The 26,477-nt window shown below is 42.3% G+C and overlaps 1 protein-coding gene across 4 annotated transcripts in view; it reads right to left on the bottom strand.

Moving 5' to 3' along the window:
* RAI14 (retinoic acid induced 14) overlaps nt 1-16,852 on the bottom strand; it is an 87,577-nt gene extending 70,725 nt beyond the window's left edge. For 2 of the 4 annotated variants that reach the window (XM_075078207.1, XM_075078205.1), the window contains exons 1-2: nt 16,762-16,852; nt 6,657-6,748 (exon numbers count right to left, since the gene is read on the bottom strand). In XM_075078207.1, coding sequence (XP_074934308.1) covers nt 6,657-6,692 — 36 coding nt within the window. In that variant the 5' untranslated portion in view covers nt 6,693-6,748; nt 16,762-16,852. Of the gene's footprint in view, nt 1-6,656; nt 6,749-16,394; nt 16,666-16,761 lie in introns of those variants that run through there. The other 2 variants (XM_075078208.1, XM_075078206.1) reach the window with 1 other exon arrangement.
* Nucleotides 16,853-26,477: the final 9,625 nt, after the last annotated feature.

Genomic DNA, 26,477 nt, shown 5'->3' on the forward strand with positions numbered 1-26,477 from the left:
AATGCAACCAGGATGTTCTCTGCTGTACTCCAGACTATAATCCTGTTTTAGGAAATAACCATGCCTTTATTCAAAGTAAGCCAGCTCCAAACCAGGTTCCTCTACTATAATTCCAAACATCACAGCACAGTTTTGATTTAACCTATTTGCTTTCCTTTCTGTCCCAACCGTTTGGAAATGCTGCAGGTTGTTTCTAGAATATCTGCAAGTTTTCTAGCCTCTAACACTCTGCTAAAGCTGTGTACTTTCCCATCCAGAGATAGCCGATCAATAGGCATCCCACAGGAGCCAAATTATTTCTTCTCACAGAACAGCTACCAAAACGGTAACTCTAACCCTACAGCTTCAACTGTCCTCCTCTCCCTTTCAGACCTTTTCTTTTTCCTTTTTTTCCCTTACTTTTATCTATCAAACTTTACTTGTTTTCTCTGTCACATTTTCCTTCCACCATTAAGAGATGCCACATAACTTGGGCTAATATTGGCTCCCTTACAGAAGGCTAAAGTGCATTTGAATTACAGTTCACCTGTGTGCTGGTTTTGACTGGGATAAAGTTAATTTTCTCCATAGTAGCCCATATGGGGCTATGTTTTGGATTTGTGCTGGAAACAGTGTTGATAACACAGGGATGTTTTGGCTGTTGCTGAGCAGGGCTTACACAGAGTCAAGGCCTTTTCTGCCTCTCATCCCACCCCACCAGTAAGCAGGATTGGGGTGCACAAGGAGCTGGGAGGGGACACAGCCGGGACAGCTGACCCCAACTGACCAAAGGGATATTCCATACCATATGATGTCATGCTCAGTATATAAAGCTGGGGGAAGAAGAAGGAAGAGGGGGGACATTTGGAGTGATGGTGTTTGCCTTCCCAAGTAACCATTACACATGATGGAGTCCTGCTTTCCTGGAGATGACCTGGCTGCCCATAGGAAGGAGTGAATGAATTCCTTGTGTTGCTTTGCTTGTGCATGTGCAGCTTTTTCTTTACCTGTTAAACTGCCTTTATTTCAAGCCACAAGTTTTCTCACTTTTACTCTTCTGATTCTCTCCCCCTTCGCACCAGGGGCAGAGCGAACGAGCAGCTGCGTGGTTGCTGAGTTCCCAGCTGGGGTTAAACCATGACAACCTGACTAAGGTAATTTTCAAAATACTCTGAGCACATTCCTATTGTCAGTAATGAAGAAAAGACACTACTTGATAGCAAGAGGTTCACATTGAACTGACTAAAACAGGCAGCAGGGCTTACTCTATCTATTGTAGGACTCAGAACATGGTTAACTTCTTTCCTGCACAAACCATTTAAGCTTTGGCTGGAAGAGCAAGCTGACTAGATCAAAGCCTTATGCTGTCCAGAAATGGAGACATGAAGGCAAACAGCTCTAGAGCAGAAAATGGGGTGGAAAGTAGGACACTTGACTCCTGACAGAGGGAGGAAGAAGCAGAAGACAAAGCACTTATTTCAAGAGGGAGAGAAAGCTAAATCCTCATTTCCCGATAAGAGGTGGTTGAGGACAATCTATACATTCCAGAGATCAAGTCTTCCCCTACACACTGTATAGTGGAATCAAAACTTATTACTGAAGAACTCAGTAAACTGAGGGAAAGCTACAATCACGGTGTTGTGTTTCACACTTATTTAATTAAAACACAATAACTGAAAGACACCTAAATAAAAACAAATTTCAGTAGTTCATTTTTAAATAATTGGGTAAAAGTCATCAGACGACGTTGCTAGTTCACTTTTTAGCCAGAGCGAACTCTGTATGCATTTTTGTAACAATTACCCTGAAGGGAAGTAGTACATGTACACAGAGTGGATAGCGCAATTTTCAACAATCGCATGCTCCTTTTTAGTTTAATTGTAGCTTTCAGTGGATAAAAGAATTTAAGGGCTGTTTAAAGGAGATCCTGCTTTATTATTTTTAAAGTTGCCCCACCCAAGTTCTGTTCTCCCACACATTCAGTCTGGAGCACATGGGAACACAGTGATTTCAATGGAATGTATCCCAGCAGTCTTTCCATTTCAGACCCCCACATTGCGTTTTATACTTCAAAAACTGTTGAATAGGAGCCTACTATGTAGAACACTGGGCACAAAAAGAAGTGCCATGCCTGAACTAGCATAGTGTCTAGATTAAGACAGAGATTTTACACTACAACATACCTAACAGCCTCATCATTTTCAGATTTATGGAACAATGACTACACCACAGGCCAAAAAGCAGAAATTTTCATAAGAACTGCAAACTTTTCAACCCCTGCAGGATAGTACGACACATCGGCATTTCCAGAAATACCAGAAGTTAAAGCTGGCAATTAGCATTGGGAAATCCCAGCCTGTGTTGTCTCTGCTTCTGGGAATAGACACTTCTGCTGAACTGCAAAGTCAATTTTCAATTTTGAAAGACACTTTTGTATTTTAATTATTCAGTATTGAAGATATTTGGAAATAAATCCCAATTCTAATCCTCTTGTCCAGTCAACAAGCTAGCAATTAGAAGAAAAACTGGTCCATTGTCAAATTCCAAGAAATGGGTTTTCAGCCAATCTTCAATACCTACAGAAAATGACAGAAAATGGTCCTAAAACTTTTCAGTTATTTGCCCACAGGTTTAAGTCAGAGTGTGAAAAAATCCAACTCAACACAGCCTTCACACAATACGCTTTTCTTAGAGTAATCAGGACCACAGTTCAAAACAAGCATACCTAAACAGATCACCTAGGTTCCTACAACATCTTAGTACCAAAGAGCTAGATATTTAAATGTGTGTAGGTGCCTAAAAATGTTGATAAGCATCTTGTTGTATTTAAGAAGCAGACAAACCATGTTTAGACAGGCTTAATCTCTTTGCACATTTGAAAATCCACTTGCCCCTCATCTGCCTGTTTAAGATTCTGGATGCTTTTGAAGTCAGGCCACAAACTGACTTGTTATTACAGAATCTACTCCAATCTCAAGTAATAATAAGAGGCCTAATTAGACATCAGCAGCACTGTTTTTGTTTTAATTGGATTATTTCAAACTTTGCTTTTTGAAGCAGAAACAGCAAAGAATTTCTGTGTTACCTGGTAGAGGCATTCATTCTCTATCATGTAAATAAACTACTGTCAGTATATAAACCAATTCATGCTCTGCAGTAATAGTTCCTCATATTACCACACCATCTTTTTAAAATGTTACATGTAATAGTCTCTTGCAACAATTAATATGGTCATCCTTTTAGGCTGTCAGCTTTTAGGTGTTACTAATAGAGGTTTTGAGTTTGATAATGAAGAGCAAGAAACAAGGGAAGAGTGGAGAAAATACAGCTTCTCAGGCAGAAGAGACTAGTTGCTTTGTCAAGAGAGAAGTGCAATTTCTGTTGTTTTGTCTACAGATTCTTGAAGCGTGCACATCCACTACTTAGCTTCCAGTCTTACCACTTGCTCCCACCTTGGGGTCCTGTTCAGATTTCTAGTCTACATGCGTCCTCTTGTAACTATACATCCCACTTTGACTATACTCATTTGTGACAGAGTGGTAAGTCTCATTCCTCCACTGCAAATACACATGTTCACATGGCAACAGTCACCACCAGGGAGGATTTCACAGTGATTAAGTGTGTCAAGGAAAAAATGATTCTCCAGTTAATGGAGCTGCCTGTGCACATGGAGGGTGAATCAAGTGAGGTACAAGAAGCTGAGCAGCAAAAGTATGAAGAGTTATTCTCCCATATAAGAAGAGTCATGCTCCCACCTCTTAGCTGTGGCGTTTATGAATTCTGCTAAATATCAGAAGTAGCAGCCTTATTTATTTGTGTGTTCCTGCAATGCTTTTGCTAGCATGCCTACCCCAGTGCTTTTTAGGCCAATAATCTCAGGGTATGATTTGATACTGCAGCTAAATCAAGCAACAGGTGCAGAAAGGGATGTCCCACTGCTTCTCCTACTTTCACCGTTCCTCTGAAGGCTCACCCTACACAGAATTAAGCAGCTAAAACTCACCCTACAAAATAATTTTCCATTACTTTATGCCCCTGACCTGGATCACTGCAGGATCAGATACACTGAAAACCAGAAGGGCAGAGATGAACTATGAGGGAGCAAGGACATCCCTTTTGCAAGATAGAAGACTGGTGTAGCTACAGCACCAAAGTGAAGTCCCACAGCAGGGACATAGAACACATGCATAAATATCAGCAGTTGTGTTCACTTTCAATTCAGCCACTCCAGAACATCCTAGAGAGCTTTAACACATCAGTGAAGTTTCCGATGCAGTCTTCAATCCATCATACAGGTTTATGTTATCAGCCTTACTGCTGGAGAAGTATTCATGTAATTCCTGTTTCTCACACACACCCTGAAAACTTGTTCCTACTCCTTCCCCATCTTCCTTTTTATTCTAACAGTGAGGGTAAAGATGAAGGTCCTGTTCCTTCCCCCAAGATACCTTCAGTTCCACAAAATAAGACATTAAAGATTTACTCCAGGAAGAAACACAGGGAGGTCCCTCCATCTCTGATGACTTTACCTTTATCCCCAATCCAAAAAAAGTTACCACATCTTATAAATTGAGATACAAGCAAGACTAATTCCAATTAAAACCACCTCCTCTTCTTCCTCCTCACAAATTACAGCTAAGGGCAGCTTCTGGAAACTAAAGAGAAGAGAAGGATAATTTTCCTTGCTTATCTTGCACAAAAATATAGAACAGCTCCTGTTGGCTGTTTGGAATTATGCCCTTAAGGTTTGGCTTCAAAACAGAGGAAACCAGACTGTCATGGATTTAGACTGCTGTGCTCTTAGAGCTGCATATTTAAATTTTCGGTACCTGAAAAATCCTTTGTGGTCAACTTTGTCTCCAGCCAGTAGACAGCAGTAGTATGAAAACAGCAATTACTTTCAGACTCCACTTGGTTTTGAGGAGAGGCATGAGCGAGTTATCAAGGATAGATAAGTAAGGAACAAGTGAACCAGGGCAATTTATAACAGTGGGTGGACTAGCTACAGCAAGATCTAGTTGCATCACGCGTGTCACACAGCCTTTGCTCTAGAGCTGCAGCCCAGCCAACTAGCATAAAAGTGTGAATGAAGTCATCCTAACACCCAGGCACACCTAACTTCCGTAATACCAAATGTGTTCATATATTAGCCAAGGGACTGTTCTCATTACCCAAGCAGATGCTTATAAAAAGTTTTACTGGTGTAGGTGAACTCAAAATAGCAATTGCTGCTACTCATTGCAACAGGAGCAACAATGCCTGACCACAAAATTCTAGCAGTTCTAAACTGAATGGCATATTCAGTTAGATGAGACACCAGAGGCTTGTGACATTGTTTTTATTTGTTGTGAAGTGGCACAAGACACTGTGCCACTGGCTGATTCAGTCTGGTGACTAGCAAAAACCAAACACTGCTTAGGTAGTTAAAAGTGTTTCCCTCTGCTCCCAAAGGTTGGTTGATATATTTAGATAATTTATAGAGAAGGTCTTTTTAGAAAGAGCTCTTGCTAAACTGAAGGGGTAGAGCATCCACCAGCAGTGCTGCTGGGAAGCCAAATACAGCAGCTGCACCAGATGCTAACCTGTAGCTCGAAAGACTTTTTAAGCAATAACCAGCACATCTGCAGATGACACCACAAGAGCATCTCTGCCCTCTTCACAGCTACTTAGGTGTGTTACAAACCAGTTAAAGCCTAATGTATCTTTACCAAACATGGCTGCTCAAGGACCCCATGGAAATCTCCATGACAAACAACAATACATCACTTCTTTCAAAGCAGCACACAAATTTAGGATGACAGATGGAACATTACGTACTTCACAGATCACGGATGTTTGTTAGAAATTCCACACAAAATCTGGAAAGTCAATTGAACACAAAGTCGCCTGTTTCACTGACTGCTTACTGCACCATCAAATAGGAATTCACATTAGTGCATGACAAGAAGCTGGAATGAGCAGCGGTAGGAAAAGACAGACAAGAACAGGACTGGACCACAGCAGCTCCACTGCTCCACGTGAACTATGCTTACCATACATGTTCAGGTTGGGGTCTCCACTGATACACATATTAGCAAGAGGCAAATTATGATACGCAGCCTAATGTCTCTCTCAATGCAGTTCTGATGAGTCACCTGTAGGACCGCCATATTTATGTCTGTCATCCTCACTGCTCACATCCACCTCCCCTGTTACACTAGAACTGATAAGCACAGTGGCCCTAATTGCACAGCTGGCTCCTGTATTCTTGCTAACAAAGAAACCTGGCCATGGACTGAGAAGACATTTTGTTAAGTGCTCAAACAGCACACTGATAAGAATGGTATTATGCTTAGACAGAAATATGATTGGGTACTAAAGTCCTTACCAGGCTTAATCCTGCACCTGGAACAAAGTTTCAGTCTGAGCACCACTACAATCTAACAGAAGCTCTGCAGACCCCACACTATGTGCATGATTCAGTTACAGGGAGAAAGGTAGTGAAATACTATTAATTTGCAGAACAGAGAATTGCACTCCAAATAGAGTCTACTCCATACTGTACTCAGCTGTTGCCTTTGTGCTTGGAAAAAGGTTTTCTTCTCTGTAATTCATTAACCTACAACCTTATCAAGGTGGGAGCGAAGAACTTGTTTCCAGCGTGGAAACCAGCAGTCAAACTGAGCAGAAATACTTACGTCACTCTTCCTGAACTTTGCTTTTAAGCTCTTCATGCTGATCACATTCAACCTTCCAAACCTTTAAGGAGCTTTTTATTCTTCTTCAATATCTAAACAAAAAAGAAAGAAAAATAAGATTCAGCTTGATACCATTCAGTTCACTGGCAGCTCAGTCTGAATTGAATTTGCATACCTATATCACCCTTTCAGAATTTAGCCCTAAAGCTCTGAAAAAGATTAACAGCCAGCTAAAGGAAACTTTCTGTTGCTACAAACTTAAAAGCCTGCCTAAGTCTGACCATGGAAGAATAGGGCAAATCTTTTACAAAAACTCACATGTGTATCATTATATTAGCTACCTCTCCACATAATTAGATAACCGACATGTTCATACCTGTAGCAGCTTTCTCTGCCCACTGCCTATTTTAACATTTTCATCAGGGCAGCCATTTGTATAGCAGGAAAAGCAGAAGTAAGTATGCTAAGACATTCACGAAAACTTCAATATCCTACAACCTGGGTCTGCGCTGGGTAACAGAGGTACCACCACTACTGTATCTACAAGTCTAACCACTAACCAAGTTAAATTTATACTTAAAACTGTGCGTGACACATACTAGTATGGCTCAACACAACATAGCAGAGAGAACCATCGGAGCAAGAACAGAGGTTATCACTGGAAGAATTGTTTTATACTCTTCCCCGTAAGAAATTGTATGTATAGAGTCATAGCCATTTTTAATTTGATGGTGAACTATCACCAACAGTCATGTTCCCCCTTCCTCCCTTTCAAGTGAGGAAAAGCAGCAGTTGCACAACATATATGCAACAACATGTACAACTAACATCACACAGAAGCTGCAAGCTCTCACAGGGGAACAGGGCACTAGGACCTAGGGCAGAGTTTCCTACAGAAAGCTTCAATATACCATATATTACCAATCCAAGACAAAGGTAAGAGTGAATAGCATGTTAAAGTAGCACGGCAATGTGTTTTTTGCCCAGCAGAAAAGCTTAATCAAAGAGCAACATATATCTGTACTGGGCAAAGCCATCTATGCAAAAGTGTTCCAAATTTCTCGTTCTACACTATGCTCACTGGAATTGCCAGCCTCTCTCATCTACAAGTTTTAGCTGCTATACAAATTCCTTCTGAAGGAACAGTTTAAATTAAAGGATGTTCAGCTGTATAAACTTCCTCACTCCACCCTAGAAAAAAGGAGAAAAAAATATTACAAGTCTAGCCAGATAAATAAATAACTGAAATGAGGACTGAAGCATGAACTCCAATAGGTCATGCAGGGTCACTAATGTTTCACATCACTCTTCAGAAACAGTCGATCTACAGTTTGATAAGCAAAGTGAGATTCAGTTTCATAAGTCTCTTACTATTATGATCCAAGTTGCTGTTCTACATGATCACTATACTACGAGTTTTAAAATGCAACTACACAGAATACTCTTGGTAGAATATATATATGAATGCTTCCACAAAAAACAACAATAAGTACCATTCAGGAATAGCAATTAGTGCTAAGTAAACATGTCATTTAGCTCAACACCATAGTTATCTGACAGCCATTTAAGATAAACACAAGTATGGTTCATAAAAAAACCCCAAACAAACAAAAAATCCCATACACTACATACACACAAATATGTTTCCCACAGAACACATACCTACAGTAGGTAATCTGGATGGGGTAATTCTGTAGGCTGTTAAAATATCACTAAATCTAATTAAATGACTCCAAGTCTAATTAGGCAGTAATTCTAAAGTCATTCTGACTGCTTTCAGGTGTATGAACAAGGGGTTTCATTCAAAGTTCTTGCTTTTCATCTAAAGGAGAATGGGCTTGTGGTATTTTGTTTAATTCTTTAGCATGCAAAAGGAAAAGAAAAAAAAATTGCAGAAGCTTTTCACTCCCTGGCTTAAGTGACAATTTCTTAGCTTTTTCCTGGGCTGCACGGAGCATTTGTAAAATAGTAGCAAAAAAAAAAAGAGCAAGTTTTGAACAATCAAAAAGAAGGAATTATTCTAGGTTGCTCTAAGAGAAGCATACCACTTTAGTTCTGCTACAGCTACTCAGACTTTGGAGAAAGTGTTTAAATTGCACAACAGCTGTCATAACCTGCACTGGAAAGGAGACTGAACTTCAGCAAGAGCCCAATAATCTCCTAAATCATTCTCTAGCAACACCAAGGACGACAAGCACTGCGAAGACCAAAAATGCCAGGCTACAGACAAGACAATGCCATTACATTTATCTGGCCTTCTTTACATACCACACCAGCAGAAAAAGAAAAAAGAAAAAAAAAAAGAAAGAAAATGGAGGACAAAACCCCAAACTGTTTCTAATGCTTCACATAGCTGACAAAAAAAAAAAGGTAAACCATTTAATTAGACCCATTAATAGACCATAAAGAAATCCAATGCATGGGGAATTGAAAAGAAGAGATCTTTCCTCACCTACAGATTGCCAAATAGTCTGCTATAGGCTATCTCTCCCCACCCCCTCAGCGTTTTTGGCTCCCATGAACAAAAGATTTGTTATAACTGCCATGGAAGATAAAGTACTCAACTACAGGGCTATGGGGCAGATGACAACTCCTTGTAGGTATATGCAACAGCTGCAAAGCTGGACTCTCTTCTGTGAGAAACCTGTAATACAGTCTAATTAACAAGATTTGCAAGCACTCCTAATACACTACTTTTCCCCCTTTTGAGGAAGGAAGAAGGGAGGTGAGCTGTTTTTCTATTAGAAGCCAACTTATTTTTCCCACAGGACACTTCACCTCTTGCGTAAGTGCATTTTACACATTGAATGTGAAACTCAAACCCTCAGCATAATTAAAAAAGTATGCACAAGCACACAAAACCAGCATTCCCAAGTTTAGTGTCTGTCACGTCTGTATTTTTTCCACAAGAGATAGTTAAACGCAAATATTAAGATTAATTGTGCATCGTAATGCCCATAATTCTTCAGCTGTAGAGATAAAAACCCCTGAAGCAGTGAGGGATGCCTTTTCTTGGCACTGTTTAAAGGAGGAAGTCACCTCTCAAAGGGTGTAATTATTGGAATTGATGCAAAAAGAGGTCAGCATCCTGATTCAGCAGAGCTTTATGACAACTGTTCTTTTGCCAGAGGGGGAAAAAAGGAAGCACCATTAATACACTCCTGTTTTACAAGATAGGAAATGACTACCAGAAATTCACTAGGGAGCATCAAGACACTTCAAAACAGTATCTTTGCAATGAATCATGCATGTTAACAAGAAGCACCATCCACTAATAGTGGCGTTTCTCTGCTTTCAGAACAAATGTGACAATCAATACTGAGCACTGTCATCTTCTAGCTGCAGCAAGTTAGAAGTAGAGAAGTGCTTAACTCCAAGGATTCTCAACAGCTAATGCTGATCACATGCTTTAACCATTAGCTCCAAAACTAAATATCTAGTCCTCTATCTCATCTTCCTTCAGCTTAACGTTAAGAAATCGCTTTCAGGAATACAAGGCACAGAAAACATCTTTAGGTTGGTAGTAAACGTACCTAGTTAAAACAAGAGACACTGAAGTGGTGGTAATCTGCCACCTCAATAATTTCATTGAAACTGTGTTTTAATACACAATACAATCTTTAGCTTTAAACATAGGAAACAGATTAGGATAATCTTCCCCACTGATTTACAGTAAGATTCGTGCAAACCACAGTAAACAACATACTGTCATATTTTCTTCCTTTCATTAAATAGCATTAAAATCAGAGAAGGCCTTTCAAACAATGTTACAATTAAACCCTATAACAGACCAAGATCCAGTGATGGAACAGTAAAACAGCCTTAGTTTTACTATGTAAAACTACAAGTTTACAGTAAAACTGTACGCTATGCACACTGCTCATGCCAGTGACAGTTACCCTTTACTGACAAGTCCTGCATTCAATTAATTTAAGTGCCAAAAACCTTGCACCTCTTTCAGAACACCCTGAGAAACTTCGATCTCAGACTGTTCTTTGGCAGCAAAGCACAATTCATATCATCAACTAATTTCCCCCCCCCTAAAAAAAATACTTCAATTTTTATTTTAAACTTCGTGAGGTTAGAGAAAAGAAGTAGAGACTCCATGAAAGATCTGGTAACGTAAAAAGGTAACATTGTCACCATACACTTACATCTCCCTTGTGTGCATACACCTATGCTCACAGGGTAAAACAAGGGGCCCCAGAAGTGTCTTCTCCCAAAGCATATCACCACCATTTATTCTCTAGATGATCACTTTCTAAATCAGAAGTCCTGCTCTGACCCAGAAGCACAAGTCTTTGTGGCAGCCAGCACTGCAGAGCAGCCAGAGGCATCCACACTACTAGCATCTCTTCTGCTGCCCACCTTCAGTATCCAACTTCTCAAATGCTTCACATGCCTGAGCTCCCCGGTCTACTATTCAATACCAAGAACATGCCCAAACCAAAGCTTCTCCTTAGTGTTGACAAAGCTACAGGACTACCCAAGGCATTAGCCATTGCCCAGCCTCTTCAGTTGTTCACACATAAATATGCAGCAAGCCCACGCTGTCCTAAAAAAAGTCAGTTCATCCCTGACTACCTTCTTATTTCCATGCAGCTGAGCATATTCTTCTATTTCTCAGGCCAAAGCAGAGAAGAATGTATGATGTGACCAAAAGCAATGGGAACATTTCCCCACTCTATCAGCACAGCTCAGTTTTTCCATCTTGAGTAGCCCATCCTATCACAGGAAAAGTCAAACGGAACAGATTTTTTTAAACTTAATGTCACCTACAAAGACAAATAATTCTTGGCTTGGTTAATCTAACAACGAAAACACACTGAAAAAATGCGCTGAGAAGCCCGAGTACTACACAAGAGTGGGAGCAATTTATATACAGTTAATCCCACTCTAAACAGAATCAGACACCAGAGATAGCAAGGGCCTTCAGTAACTTAGTACAGTCCCTCTATCTGTTCACAAATCACTGGCAAGGATGTGCTGAACTGTACAAATTTAAGCATTTGAGCCCCAAAGTTAGAGCTCCATAGATACTGCATCACTAACAAGTCTACAACTATCGCTTCTCCCTCCAGAACACTTTGCATCAACTCTCAACTCTTACACTTTCTTTTGACATTCAGAATTTGCAGACATTTAAGTTCATTTTTAATGGTTTCAGCTGAAGCAGTACCAGCCTCTGTGGATGTTATACAACCAACACAAACCCAGGCAAGACTTCACGGGGGTATGTGCAGTTTGTTATGTGTTTTCAAAATCAGTTCTACACAGATAGGAGAAACCTTGCATCAAGGAGGCCTCAGACACAGTGAATTACAGATGATCAGCGAAAAATCAAAATGTGATACTGCCCTGTTTTGTTTACTTGGCGTATTAGACAGCACTCCATGCAAAATCCTAGCTCAAGCGAAGTCCAGGCAAATTTGTCATTCACTCGTTACATACAACTTTACTCTGTTCTTACTCCAGTTCTTTTGTCTGGAAGCGTCTGTCAACACACATCCAGCTCACTGAAGAGCACGGTGCAAGAGACAAGACTTGCTGCATGAACTGGGATATACCGCTGTCTTTCTCTGCTTTCAATTTCTCTGCCTCTAAAACAAAGAGACCACCCCCTTGCACACCCCTCAATTCTGAGGCCATACTCTCTGGTTTGAGCATATGTAAGATACATTGCAGTCCTCCTGAAGTTCAATACTTAGTCCAACAGGGCTAGATTGGAATTGAAGCATCCAGCTAAAACTAGAAATAGAGAAAAATGACACAGAGTCCCACTTTTGAAATGCCAGTTCGTAACAAACCCACATGGATAACAACAGCTAGTACTTTATACTTACTCCCTTCCTAATATTCTGTATCAACCATTCAACTAGATGCTCTTCAGAAGCAAGAAACATAACAATCTGTACAGATGCAACATTAAATCTATGAAGAGACATAATCCATTACTTTATGGATGAATATTCTGAAATAGGCTAAGGCAGAACATTAATTTATTATGGCAGGAGTTAGGAAGACGGGAACATCGATCTGATTTACCTAAAACACTTGCCAAGCCCCACTCCCATAAACTCTGCCCTTATATGTTTGAAACATTTTTGAAGAGTATCCTACTGAAAACTCCTGTAGTCTAGAAATACCTTCAGAGACTGTGCTCTTAACAAAACTCCCCTATTCAGCATCCAAGTTCTTGGGTAGGGAAAACATTTTAGCTAATGAAAATGGAGCACCTTTTTAAACATTACCCAGAAATGGAGAGTTGGGTGTGTTTCCACCCCTCAAAAAAAACAGTACTAGGAATTCAAGTATTTTCTATCCTGGAAGACTACCAATGCTTTAAACCAGCAGAACATCAACAGCTACATCTTAGTGACAATCAAGTGATTTTTATCTGATTTTATTCAGTTGCTGAAACTTATATTCAACAGCACCAGCACTAGGTGCCATACAAAGAGAAGAGGAGGCTGAGGGGAGACATTATCGCTCTCTACAACTACCTGAAAGGAGGTTATAGTGAGGCAGGGGTCAGACTCTTCTCCCTAGTAACAAGCAATAGAATGAGAGGAAATGGCCTCAAACTGCATCAGGGGAAGTTTAGGTTGGATATTAGGAAAAACTTCACTGAAAGGGTTGGCAAACATTGGAACAGGCTCCCCAGGGAGGTGACTGAGTCTCCATCCCTGGAGGTATTTAAAAGGAGGGTAGATGTGGTGCTTGAGGATATGGTTTAGTGATGGACTTGGCAGTGATAGGTTAGCGGTTGGACTCGATGATCTTAAGGGTCTTTTCCAACCGTAACGATTCTATGATAAATATTGGAGAAGGTCTAGTGTCTAGAGATGCTTCTCCCAGCCTTCAGACAGCTATTGATCTCCAGATCTCTCTTAGAGTTATTGTGCTGGTGTCTCAGGCAAGTCCTTGTAAACACGGTCCTCAGAAAACACTTCAGTGTCAAACTCCCCAGAGACATTTCAGGGTGTCCCAGTGCCTTTGGGAATCCAGACATCCACAATAACCAACAGTAGCTCCCTGCCTTTCAGCAGTTATAAGGAAAGAAGTGGAACATCCTCAGCTACCAAAGTTAGGGTCTCGGACAGACCAGTGTACAAATTCTTTTTCTATCATAATGACTGAACAAACTTAGCTCTCCACTTTACCCATCCCGCCACAGATTCAGGTGAAAAAAACCATGCATGATGTTTTACAGTATTTTGAATACCAGCAATGGCTTCCAGGCATAAAACCAAAATGACACTATGCGAGCTTTAAAAAATAAATTTAAGTTATTACAGTATTCATCCAAAATGCAAGATTTACCTGCACAGGAAGGACTTGAGTCAAGATCTAACCCTAGATCCTAGGCAAATGCCCTAACCATCAGGCCAGAGGCTCTATCCTCCGGGGATGGTCTCAAGTTCAGACATGGACTACCACCATATCGTCCAGGCGACACTGGCCATCCTGTTTTGGATCTCAACACAAGGGAAGGATGCTTTCTTTCACTGTTGCGTGCTTCCACTCCAGCAGTCCTCAGCAAGTACCTACACTGGTAGTTAGTCCTAAGTGCCAGTGGAGATCTTCAGTTGCTTCCACACTTCACCGAACTCGCATTTGTCTCTGGCAATATGACAGTGACAAGCTCTGCTCTGATGTATTACCTGAATTACAGATATTTGCACTACTTCCTCTATACCCTGAAAGTGCAGTATTAGATGACCCTCACAATGTAAGGAGCAGCAAGGACTGACAACTCTGAAAACAAGCCCCAAGCTACCTCAAATGCAGAGCTATCACCTGTGTGCATTCAGAGGCACTGAGACAGCAACTCCAAGGAACGTAGGTAAGAAAACAGGCTTCTCAGACATGCAGGAAGTATGCACGCAGCAGGAGAGCCAGTTACTCGAATCTATAACTCCAGAAGATGTTATGGATTGCTACGCTCCCACCTCGGGATTTTCCGTAGTCTAGTATCTCAGCCACTAAGCATGGCACTAAAGCTTTGAACCGATGTGTTCTACTTTTGCTTGTTTTTTCTCTGTGGTGATTTCGAGCATTATCCCTGGGCAAAAAGAGCTAGCCCACTATCACCTCTCAAAAAAAAAAAAGCGAATAGGGTATTGTTGCAGTAGGATTTGGAAATTGCCAACATCTCACACAATAACCTGGCTTTCATGTTTCTTCACGTACTGCTTCTCCCTCAAAAGAGGCATGAGCGCCTTATCAGGGCAGCGGAGAAGTAACATAGTGGGGAACATACAAAAAGAAAAGAACAGAAAAAGATCAGGAAGTGAGTGAACCCTCTCATAAAGTGCTTATATCATTTCATGAGACCCACAGCCTCCCACCTAGTCTTTCTCCACTTGATGTTACCCATCTCTTGGTTCAGGGAAGGAAAGGGGAGCAGGTAACATTTTATTGCTCCACTAGCAGATGCACTCTTGGAAGAGAGGAGAAAATAGCACAAGGCCAGTATTTTTAGAGATTGGAAGACTGGATGTCAGCTACTGCATATTGACTTATCGGCACTGAGCTTGGCTTCAACTCAAGAGAACCCTGAGCTCATATCAAGCCTCATTCTACTCAAATGCCCTTTCACTCTGGTTCATATGGCTGTTACGCAATTCTTCTATTAGCAAAAACCTCATTGACAGCTTTTAATGAGTGTTCCAAGACAACAGCCAAGCAGGTCACTGACAGATATTTACTACATTTATTTTCTCCTAGTTAATCTAAGACATCAGAAGGCTTTTCTAAAATGATGTATGTGTAGTTTTTGGCAAATGCTTTTTTTTTAAATAACACACTAATCTGCAACCCCCTGGAATAAGGAAAAAAAAAAAAAACAAAAAGAAGCTTCTACCAAAGTAACACTCACTGACCATGTTTTACATCAGTTCTGTAATAAGTGTGCTCACACTCACTACAGAAACAAACGAGAGAACTTGTTAAGATCCTGCAATGCTGATAAAGCGGAATTTAAGTAGTCTTTTCATAGGGGGAAACTTAACAATGTCACAAGTGGCAACAGCATGGAAGGCTTGTGCTGCCAAACGCTGTGCAACAGAAAGCAAAATCTTTCCTGTACTCCATCAGAGGTTAGAAGCACAAGTTCCTCGTTAAACTTGATGCGATTCCTAAAGCAGCCTATTTAATTTTCTTTTTAATTTTTTTAACAGTTACAGAAAATCTTGATCCTTTAAGCCCGGGGCTGCCGAGAAAGGCGTAGCCCCCGTGCCCGCCCGCGGGGCTGGCGGAGAGGTGGCGGGCAGCGCTGCAGGGCGGTGCGGGGGACCCGGCAGACAGCCCTCCCTCCGCCAGCGCCCACTAACACCCCGGGGAGAAACCTCCCCACGCCAGCACCGAGACCACGCTGTCCCCAGGGGCCTCCTCTTCTTTTTTACCGAAGCGAGGCAATTTGAGGGTGCCCCCTCCTTCCCCGGGCGGGTTTAACTCCCGCCGGGGCCCTCCGGGAGAGGCGGTGCGGAGGCGGCTCCGCTTCCCCCGGGGTTCAGTCGGACCCGCGCTGTCAGGGACCGGGCGACCCCTTCCCGGAGGCGGCAAGGGGGGCGCGGGGGCGGTGTGGGGGGCGAACCGGTGCCGGCCTGATTGCAGCGAGGTGCTACCGCTCACCCCCGCGGGCAGCTGTCACCCCCCGCCACGCACCCAGGGTAGCTAAATAAAGTCATAAAACTAAAAATAAAGCAAATAAACAGTCAACCGGCAGCAACTCACGGGCTGTGCCCCGCCGGTGCTTCCCACACCGGGGAATCGGGGCTCTCCGGCAGCGCCAGGGGGAGAGAAGGGAGAAGTTTTTTCCTGTTGCGCCGCGCTGAGGGTTTCTCTGCTCAGGCTCCGCCGACCGGCAACGGCAGCAAGTGCCCCCCGCGGCTGGCGGCGGGGGCAGGTGGGCGCCGCACACAAAGCCCCTATTCACAACGCCCGCCGCCGTGCGTGCCGGCAACCTCCCCCTGCTGCCGCCGCCGCCGCCGCCGCCGCCGCCTCCGCCTCCGCCTCCTCCTCCTCCTCCGCCGCCGCCGCCGCCGCCTCCTCCTCCTCCTCCCGCCGTCATCGCCGCGCCACACGGCCGAACCGCACTCACCTCATGAGGGAACCGCGTACCGCTCCGATCGTGCCCGCCGCCGGCAGCCGCGCGCGCCGCGCTGCACCGCTGCTAAAGGGCGGAGCGTGACATCACTCCGCGGCCACGTGATCGCGGGGGGCGGGCGGGGGAGCTGCAGCCCCGCGCTCGCGGAGAAGGGTCACGTGGCGGCGCGGGGGTTCACGTCCTGAGGAGCGGGTTGATGAGAGGAAGGAGCTGATGCGGGTGCTGGGGGACACCTCAGGGAGCCCACCCTCCTCGCCCACGGCCGGGTGTGCGTGGGAAGGGTGTGTGGGGAGGTGGGCGTCAAGTCCTTTCTGCCTCTTGACGCCTTCTCACCAGCTCTTGAGAGAGCTGAGGGGGGGCAAAAAACACATCAGGTTCTTCAAGGAGCGCAAGCGCTTCAAATGCAGGAGAGAAGTCCTGCGCTTCAGTTCCCTCCAAAGCTTCCCTGTGTGTCAAATTTCCCTTCCTCTGACCCCTAAGCAGGAAGTACCACTTCAAAAAAATGTAGCGGGGCAGTTCTTGTTTGATATCCCAATTAATGACCAGTGTAGTGTTTGGTTACATGTGAATTTAGAGGTTAGAAAATGACAAGTGGGCTTCATAGCTGTGCCAAGGTACTGCTGCACTGGATCTGCTCCAGAAGGCTTTCTGTGCAGGCTAAACCCCTCTTCTCAAAGTTGAACCTCCAGAGTGCCCTTTCTCCAGTCTTCTGGCAAGCCAATGGCAAACTACCTCAATATTGCCCCAGAAAGATGACCGTTCCCTTCACCTGTGCAAGGAACTCTGGACACTTCATCCATGCATTGTACTCTTAGGTCATTTGGTAAGCATCTCCCTACTTTCCCATGACAAGAGTCCTGCCAGAGTTGCTAGTCATCTTCCCATTGTGCCGTGCTCATCTGCTGGTCCCACTCACCACAACCATGTTCACTGCCTGAGAAGGTCTCCTTTAATCTCTGTGATCGCTCTTATCTTCTCTGTTCTTAACCATATCCACACCTTCTAAAGTGGCAAACAGTACAGCCAGGAAACGGGCACTTCAGAACTTTAGGTTATTACTGTATAGTGGCAAGTATTGTTATTAAACAAATACACTTGATCATCATGAGAAGCCTACTTCCTTCTGCTAATCTGCAGTCCTTACCTTGAATGTTTTGGTTTGCATGTGTTTTATCTTTGAGAACAGTCACCATGCCAGCACTGTTTCCTCTCTTTTTCCTTACAAAAAACACGGACACCAATGTTAATCTAATATGGCTTATTCTGGGAATTTAATTTGCACAAAAAATTATAAAAATAGGAAAATTAAACTTCCCCGGTAATGCTAGCTACAAAACATGTTGCAATTATTATGCAATTATTTTTAATTCCGGTTATTTTTGAAAGCTGAATACATGTGTAAAATATGGTTAGAAAGTGTCCCACCTGTTTCTTCCAACACCAGCAAAATTCCATGTAATCATGTGTGACTAACATGAAAATTATTTAATAAGCGAGTACAATCTCTTACATTTTGAATGGTTCTACCATGATGATTTTTTTACATCCATTCTCAAAGCCAGCAGTCGGGGTTTAGGTATGTTTGCATGGGATTATTGCATATAATGTCACATGAATAATAAATATTACATTTTGACTATGGTATTATAGAATATTCAGTGCTTGAGAACTGGGAAATACAGTATTTACTAGTTCCCAGAGAAGTATGGTTCATCATCTCGTAAACTGTGGCCCAGGATAAAGGCACTGGGCTTTGTGGTGGCAGCTAGCTTAAATTCACTAGTCCAAACTGATCTGTCTGACAGAACTTGACTGCCCTCTGGGTTAGGCATAGAAGGCTGCTTTCATCTCTTCTTTTCTGAGCCCCTTTTTGGGTCCCTCTCCAAGGGCAGGGCATTGCCTTTCACACAAAGCACTCCAATGTGATTTTGTGGCTGAAGCCTCTGCGGGCAGAGCACAGGACTGGGAGTCAGGAGATCTCAGCTCTGTGCCTAATTTTGCCCTCAGTGTGCTGTAGGACTCTGCGATAGTCATGTTTTTTTCCACCTGTGCTTCTACTGTCTATCTACAGGGTAAGAACAACTTTTTCAGAGTTTTGTTTAGTGTTTAGTGTAAGCTAACAGAAGTTGTTAGTAAAACAGAGAGAATCTAATCTGCAAGAGGCAGAAGGTGGAGTACATTTTACACAAGCAGCTTCTCTCAAAATCTAAGTATTAGCACATTGGTAGTGTGACACCCTTCCTATGCCCCCCCATCCCTTCATACAACAGGCATGAGGCGAGGAAGGGGGAGGAAGAGAATATCACCTTCTGCTCAGTCTCCCAGAAAAGTTGGGGGAGGTTACAGCCAGTTTTGACTTTGAGCGGTGATGAAACCGCCCATGCATTCCTAGCTACTTCTCCAGAAGGGAGAGGCCTGGAAGTGGCTGAAAGATGTCTTTAATCACATCTTATCACTCTGTTGCACTGTCTTGATAGCATCTGCTAATTAGCTTACTTGGCATTGTTAATTTATTTTCTGCTGCTTCTGGCTAGTTGTTAAAATTTTTTTACTGCTTCTGGCTACTGCCTTCTGCAGAACGCAAAGCGCTGGTCAAATCTCCACTTAGAAATTATTTGCAAAGGAAATCACACTCCTGCACTGGTTGATCACTTCCTTGCTATTCTTCCTGCAGCTTAAACCTGTTCTATGAGCTGTGCGTGTCACATTTTCTCTTCCCTTGTTGGACTTGTTCTAGTCTGATTATTCCCAATCTCAATGTAGTTGGTTTTGCATTAGCTGTTGTTTTTTGCTGAAGGATAATTTAAAGAAAGTTTGGGTTTAGATTTTGAGACATGATTTTGTTCCCAGGCTGTTCTTTGCTTATAGTAAAATATTTTTTTTTTCACCTTTTGTGACAGATATCACCCATAAATGCAGGAATCTCTGTGGTAACAAGTGAGACAGCTAAAAAGTGTAGTTTATATCTGCTCCTACCAAAGCGCATTCTTTTTTTAACTTGTTAGCACAGAAAGAAGGGGTTACTTATTGCCTCTTCACATTATGGTATGTTTGAGAAAACTTGGCTGGGAGTTTTCCTCTTCTGCTGTTTCTGTGCTGTTCATGTAGCAGCAGCAGTGGACCTGATGAAGTAAACACAAGAAAACACTAAAGGTTGGAGAAGGTCGTAATTGGAGGTGCTCAAACAGGGTTCTTAGCTGAGACAACATCTTGAGAGAGAGGAGAGCCTATGTAGGGACTTCTTTTCCTTTGAAGTGCTCTTTCAAGGGCTGAAGGAAAAATTCAGAAATAGTTGCAGGGAAATGTCTAGCATATTTAATTTTGCACTTGCTGGATGGATATTTCCTCTGGTTTCACCAACCTTCCTTCTTCCTCATGGTTTTTACATCTACACACTCCTGTTTACACCTTTCTGCATGGAGTCTCAGTCTATAATTTCTTTGATGTCTTCACTGTCCCAGGATACATTTCTAGGGAAGCTCCAGAGAAGTTAAGTTGCTTTGCTCTTGTGATTCTTCCTGTGCTGCAGGGCCCTGCTTTGCCATAGCGCAAGAGGCACTGCGAGGCTGGGCTGCCCTCCACTGGGCCCCATAAATCTGAATATTCCTTTTATGCCATAGGAGCAGAAATCAGGACACAGATGGCCCAGCTGTCTGTGTCACTGTTGCTAAATCCTTCAGGGGTTTCTCAGCAGCGATCAGCTGCACCCTGGGGAGCCTGCCTTAAACAGCAGCCTTACCTTGGTGGAACTGAGTAGATCAGATCCAGTTAGGAAAGAGAACAGTTCTCCAGAAACATAGCTTACTCTTCTCTCCTTATGAGAGGAAGGACATTATCTGCCTCTGGATATATGTTTCATTTTAGTTTGTAGCCAAGGGGTATACAAAAGGAATTAATGCAATCCTTCTTAACTACAGAGTAAAAATGCTCTTTTTTCCTTTCACTTTCTCACGTAATATGGAAACCTGTGCTCACGTTAGTGTGTTTGATATGAATGTGCTTTCTGCAGGTTTAACTAGGAGAAGTATATTTTCTTGGCTTTTTCACTAACATCCAGTGTAAAATAAATTTATCTTGTACATCTTCCCTGTGGGGACCACGGCTTGGAGCTGCAAGGAAGTGGGCTTGATGATATAATGTAGCTTTCCCACAGAGACTCATCCTCAGAATTATTCCATAACATATTTCATTCTTAAATTATTTCGAAGGCACAAGTCCATGGAAACAACAAAAGAGGATTATGCATTCCTTACACAAACAGATTGTGCCTGAAATGGCAGTGCATCTATGTGAATAATTTGAAAAGGGAAAAGAGCTTCATTTCTTCTTGTAGAAAAGCTCAGCAAGTAGAAAGGCATCTGTCCAAACCTGCAGCAAGACCTTTGCAGGTAAAGAACAAAGCTTTGTTAAAAGGCTGCCCCAGAATCCACAGGGCATAATTCAGGTCTCTATACCATGAATGAACAGGTTTTGTGTAGCATCCTCTGCTTTGTTTTTTCTAACAAGTGTGCTTCATTCTCACCTGCACAGCTGCTCCTGCATGGGGCCATGGGAATTCTGTGCGTTTCAGTTTGCTCAACTTTCCTCCATTCTTCTGCAAACGAGAGGAAGATCTTTTCTCTGCTTTGCCCCACAGATGCAGCTGGGGACCAAGACTGATCATGAGAAAAATCCCTTGCTTCCCAGACCGTGCACAACCTAGAGGTTTCCATGTAAGCTTGAGGGTTAAGACTTCTTGGAAGCCTGACGGGAACATCTGTGTGAAGCCACCAGACTACCAGAGGCCAGGCAGAGCATACCTTGCAGAGAGCTGGCTTCCACCCCTCCGCAAATATGAAGGGCTCTTTGAAGGCACACCACTGAAAGTCCTGAAAGGCCAGTTGCCCAAGAACAACCAAGAAGATGATTATACTAATCTGAGGATCACTGAAGAATAAAATCCCTTGTATTCAGTCACACCGGAGGGCACCTTGATTATGTTGTAATAGCACAAAAGTCAAAGCAGTTCCCACAGGAAGAGGCAGTTACATGCCATATTTATTCCACACCATGCAGGGAGTTGCTTTGTCTCTACTCTTGCTCTAAGGTTTCTATTCCCTACAGAATCTGTAAATCAATTTCCTCTTCCCATTCAAACTGAAAAAATCCGCATTCCTGCATATTTTATATCACTATTTGCATTACAGAGAAACCAAGCACCTTGCAAATGGCATTTCAAACTGATTAAGTTTTTTTGTCTTTGCTCCTTACAAGATTTCTTAAGGTACTTGGCATCTGCAAGCAGAAACTTCAGTCTGTCCCACACTGTATTCCCATGACACAATTTCTGCTGCTGATTTTGTTGTGAAGGTGCAAAATCCCATATGCATGCTGTCTTCATTGTCACTGTTCCAGCTTTCAGAAAAGAATTTTCCCTACATCTCCAGAAGAACCAAATCTCACTGTGTCAGTCATCTGTTTTGTTTTTTAAAATGCTTCCTCTGATACAGAGACTTTCAGACCATATCTATTCTTCTACGAATCTGCATTTATTCTGAGGCTTTAAGATCGTTCTTTTATATGTATAAAATTTGTTTAAAAAAAAAGAAAGGAAAATCCAAGATTTCTTTCTCCTGTATTACTATAATCAAACTAACAATTTGGGTCTGATTTGTATTTGCATGCAAAGCCCCCTGCCTCTGCTGAAGTTGGTGTAAATGAGTGTCAGACCTTCCTTTTTACTTCTCAGAGATGGCTATAGCATTTATCCTGGAACACAAGGAAAAATATCAAAGGGTTGGAAAGTGGGATGGGATCCAAGGTTAAGACTCTGTGATTTAGTTTGGAGACCTTGGAGATTTCTGCACTTTGCACAGGGACAGATATAAATCTTATGTAATCCTGCTCCAGCAGAGAGGCTTTGCATAAGGGCTTCTACAAATGAAGCACCTAATTACCACAAAATATGTAGCAAACAAAGGAGTGAGAGTAAATCCTTGATATGCTGTACCAGTTCTTAGGGGTCCTGACAAACCAAAACATCACAGAGGAATGCAGTTGCATGTAGAAGACTGTAAATATGGACTCAAGGGCAGAGTTTCATGAAGTGATGAGATCTGTGTTTGGCATTATCAAGATTAAAAAAAGCTGAAGCCACATTCTCTAGAGGGGTGAACCAGTATAAATTGACTGCACTCAATAGAAATCATTCATACCTTTTTGGAATTGTTTCTTTAAAGTGATTTCTTCTGTCTAGTAGAATTTTTCCCACATGGAGTATCATGTATCTGCACAACTCCATGGCTGAAATGTGCTCCATTCTCACAGTTTTACGCAGTGCACTTGTTCTTTGCTTGAATGTCAGTCCCAGACATTTTGTTGCCTAATGCCAAAGTAGCCTCAATCCATCTGTTTAGCAGTCTCCTCTGGCCCTGAGGGAAGAAACAATCTTGCTGCCGTGGAACAACTCACAGGATCACATCATCCTGTGTGAGGGTTGTGTCAAGAGGTCAGTGGTCACCATCAGGGCGATCCCCCCTTCTTCCCACACACTCATCCATCCCTCAGCTGGGGATTAATGTGTCTATGACTGAGTCTAAGCCAAATCTCACCCTTCTTTCCCAGTCAGAGAAACATATGCAACAGAAGTCCCAACAGGCTCTCACCACAAACTCGTTTGCTGCTTTCCAATTACACCAAGCATACCACGAGTCTTTATTTTCTAGGAACCATCAGGGCTCTCTCTTCTCTGCCTCTGCTCCCCTTCCAGGCAGAGGGGCAGACAGATAGGTCTGGCTATCACCAGCACAGTCCTGCCAAATAAACTGTATGGTAAGGAGGAGAAAAGGGTTTTTTCTCCTAGGACATGGTATGTGAACCACTTTTATTCTCTTGCTTAGAAGGAGAACTGGCACCTGGGAGCGAAGACACTCAAGCAGTAACCATTTTCTTCACAATTGCTGAGAATTTGGCAGCTGAAAGAATGCAAAAGGAGTCAAAAAAATGAATGGTCATGACTGTAGGTGGGGGCCAGCAACCCACTGTAGGCTTGGAGCCTTTCCAGAGTGCATTAGCCAGCTAAGTGGATAGTGGAATAGAAGGGATACCCAGCAATGCACACCGTGTGCACATCAGCGTAAACACCATGTGGTGGCTGTGCTGATCTGATGCCAGGTTAGATGTGTTCAGATTTAAGTCAGATCACATATGTGCTGAGAGGTGCCTAGCCATGCACATATCTGCTAATAATTACCTTGGAACCATGGGGTGCTGTAACTGACGGTATGCAGAGTGCCTAGAAGTAAGACCCTTATCTCCAACTTCTATCTGGGATCAGCAACATCTTGGAGTGTCTTACTGCTGCCTTTCAATAAACGGAAAGTACAGATTTCAGTTGGCTCATACCAGTTCTTTCAGTTTCAAACTTTTTCTGAGTTTGAACTGCTGTCCAAGAAATAAGAGCAGAGCACCTTTTTCAGAAGAATGCCAGCTTTTGCAGAAATGTCTGATCTTACAAAGGTGTCTGGTGGTGATGACCTTGGAGGAAATATGGAGCCTGACTCTGGAACAAGTTAGCTTTTGCCCTGGGCACAGGAGTCTGTTCTTGCAGGCCATGACAGCAAGAGGCTGGCTGATGGTCTAGTGCCGCTTCCATTTCCTTTAGCTTTCAGGTTTAATAAAGATCATTAAATACAAAAAATGAACATTTGTTTCTAGTCAGTTGCTAGTTATTTCCTTCTGTTGCCCTGGAAGGAAGAATACGACTACTGAGAGATATGGATGCACATTATTAATCAACTTTTAAGTGCATTTAAAAATAAAAGCCAAGAAACTATAGCCTCAGGTTGAAATTATTACTGGAAGAATTGGAACCATTTGCAATGAAATGTAATAATAAAGCACAGAAAGTAATTAAGATAGAATTGTTTACTTGGGTGCTTGCCTGCCATTTTATTTTGCTTTGCAATTTTAAAACACAAATCTGTTTTGCAAATAAACAGTACATACGTATCAGCAGTAAGGATGTTGTCAATTCAATTTTAAGTAGTTGAATAACAAAAGCATAGCTGCACTTGGATACTGGAGAGTGGAGACAGATGGGTACAGCAAACATTTCTTCTATGAACATCAGATAGTTGGTGCTTGTAGGAATAAAGTAAATACCAAGTACCTTAAAATAATTTTTATTGCCTTTCCTCAGCATTTGTTTCTGCAACCATTTGTGAAACCAAGAGGTTTTTGTTTAGAAAATTCAAAGAAAGGAAGAGTCTTGAGAACATTTGTGCACATGAAGGCTCACAGAGTGGCTTGTAAGCCATAATTTTCTGTCATTTTATCAAAAAGGACTAGGTCATCTTTCCCCATTTATCAAATGAGCCAAATTTTGCCTTCGAAACTCTACAAGAGCATAATTTTCTTTATGGAGCTATCCCTGAGGATAACCCCATAATTCAACCAGATTGCTAAATGGTATATTAAAATTAATAATTGTAAATGTTTTAAATGAGGATGCTAAAACCTTTGCATTTGGATGTATTTGTATTTTCTGTCATTAGTTGGGCCCATATCTGTTCTCTATCCAGAATTTAATTCCTGCTGGGCAAAAGACTCTGCTATTCTGATTTTTGGAAAAAGTTTAATGTACCACTTTTCATCTCATTAAATCTCTATCAAATTTCAATTCAGCTCAAAACACATCACTTACAATTTCATTAAGACACTCTGAGAATCAGCCTTGGTATTTATTCCAGAATACTGCATATGTCTTGCTCTGCTCCTCTGGATGTTCTAAGTCCAATTCATGTATGAATTAATATGAAGAATGAAATTGCAATCCTGTTCACAATGATTGTATCTGGAAAATGTATTCCTCAAACATTGCAATGAGATGGTAGCTAGTGAGGAAGACAGTCTCTGGTACTGACTTCATCCTTCAAGAAGTTCAGTGCTTGGAGATATTTGTTTGCAGCACTGCATTTTCTGAAGAAAGCAAATAGGTCCATTTGCTTTGAGAGTCTTTATTATTGTAACACACAGAATAAGACATTCCCTTGGGAATGGCAGTCTTGTCTTTGAATTTCATTTTCATTTTTATTTCTGACAGAGCTTTCATGCAGCTTTTGAACTTCCCTTCACCTCTCTTTCTCATTCCTTCCCAAGACACTGCTGTCAGTTCCAGGAACCTGACCCTCCCACCTGCCATCCTTCAGAATATATAAAATCAGACCTTTTTTCCTTATTCATTTCCAGTGAGGAATTAATATTATACAAGTGAATAGAACGGCTCAGTGAGAGACAGCTTCCAAGCCAGGATGATAATGGCCTATGGCCATTTGAAGCCATCTGGAGCTTAGCCCTCCACATTTACATTACAGGCACTTGGAAGTTTTTCCTCCAGATAATGTTCAGTCTTGTCCCCTGAGCAAAGTGTCACCAACACAGGTGCTTCAAACACTTCTGAAGTGCCAATCGTTGATTTAGACCCATATACTGCCCCACCCTCCAAGGAGTTGGAGCGTGTTTAATGGGCATCTGGGATGGAGCTTCTTCTGAATCTAATTCATATGCACCAAAGTTGCTCTGCAAGTCAAACCAACATGATGGGAAATTCACTTTCAAGTCATACCAGACCAAAACGTTAATGTAGACACAGTCAAAGCTTCCTGACTTATTTCAATTTTGTTTACTTTAACTTGATTTAGGAACCAGAACCAGGACAGTCCCTTTGTCTT

This window comes from Phalacrocorax aristotelis, chromosome Z (assembly GCF_949628215.1).
Source record: "Phalacrocorax aristotelis chromosome Z, bGulAri2.1, whole genome shotgun sequence".
Classification (NCBI taxonomy): Eukaryota; Metazoa; Chordata; class Aves; order Suliformes; family Phalacrocoracidae; genus Phalacrocorax; species Phalacrocorax aristotelis.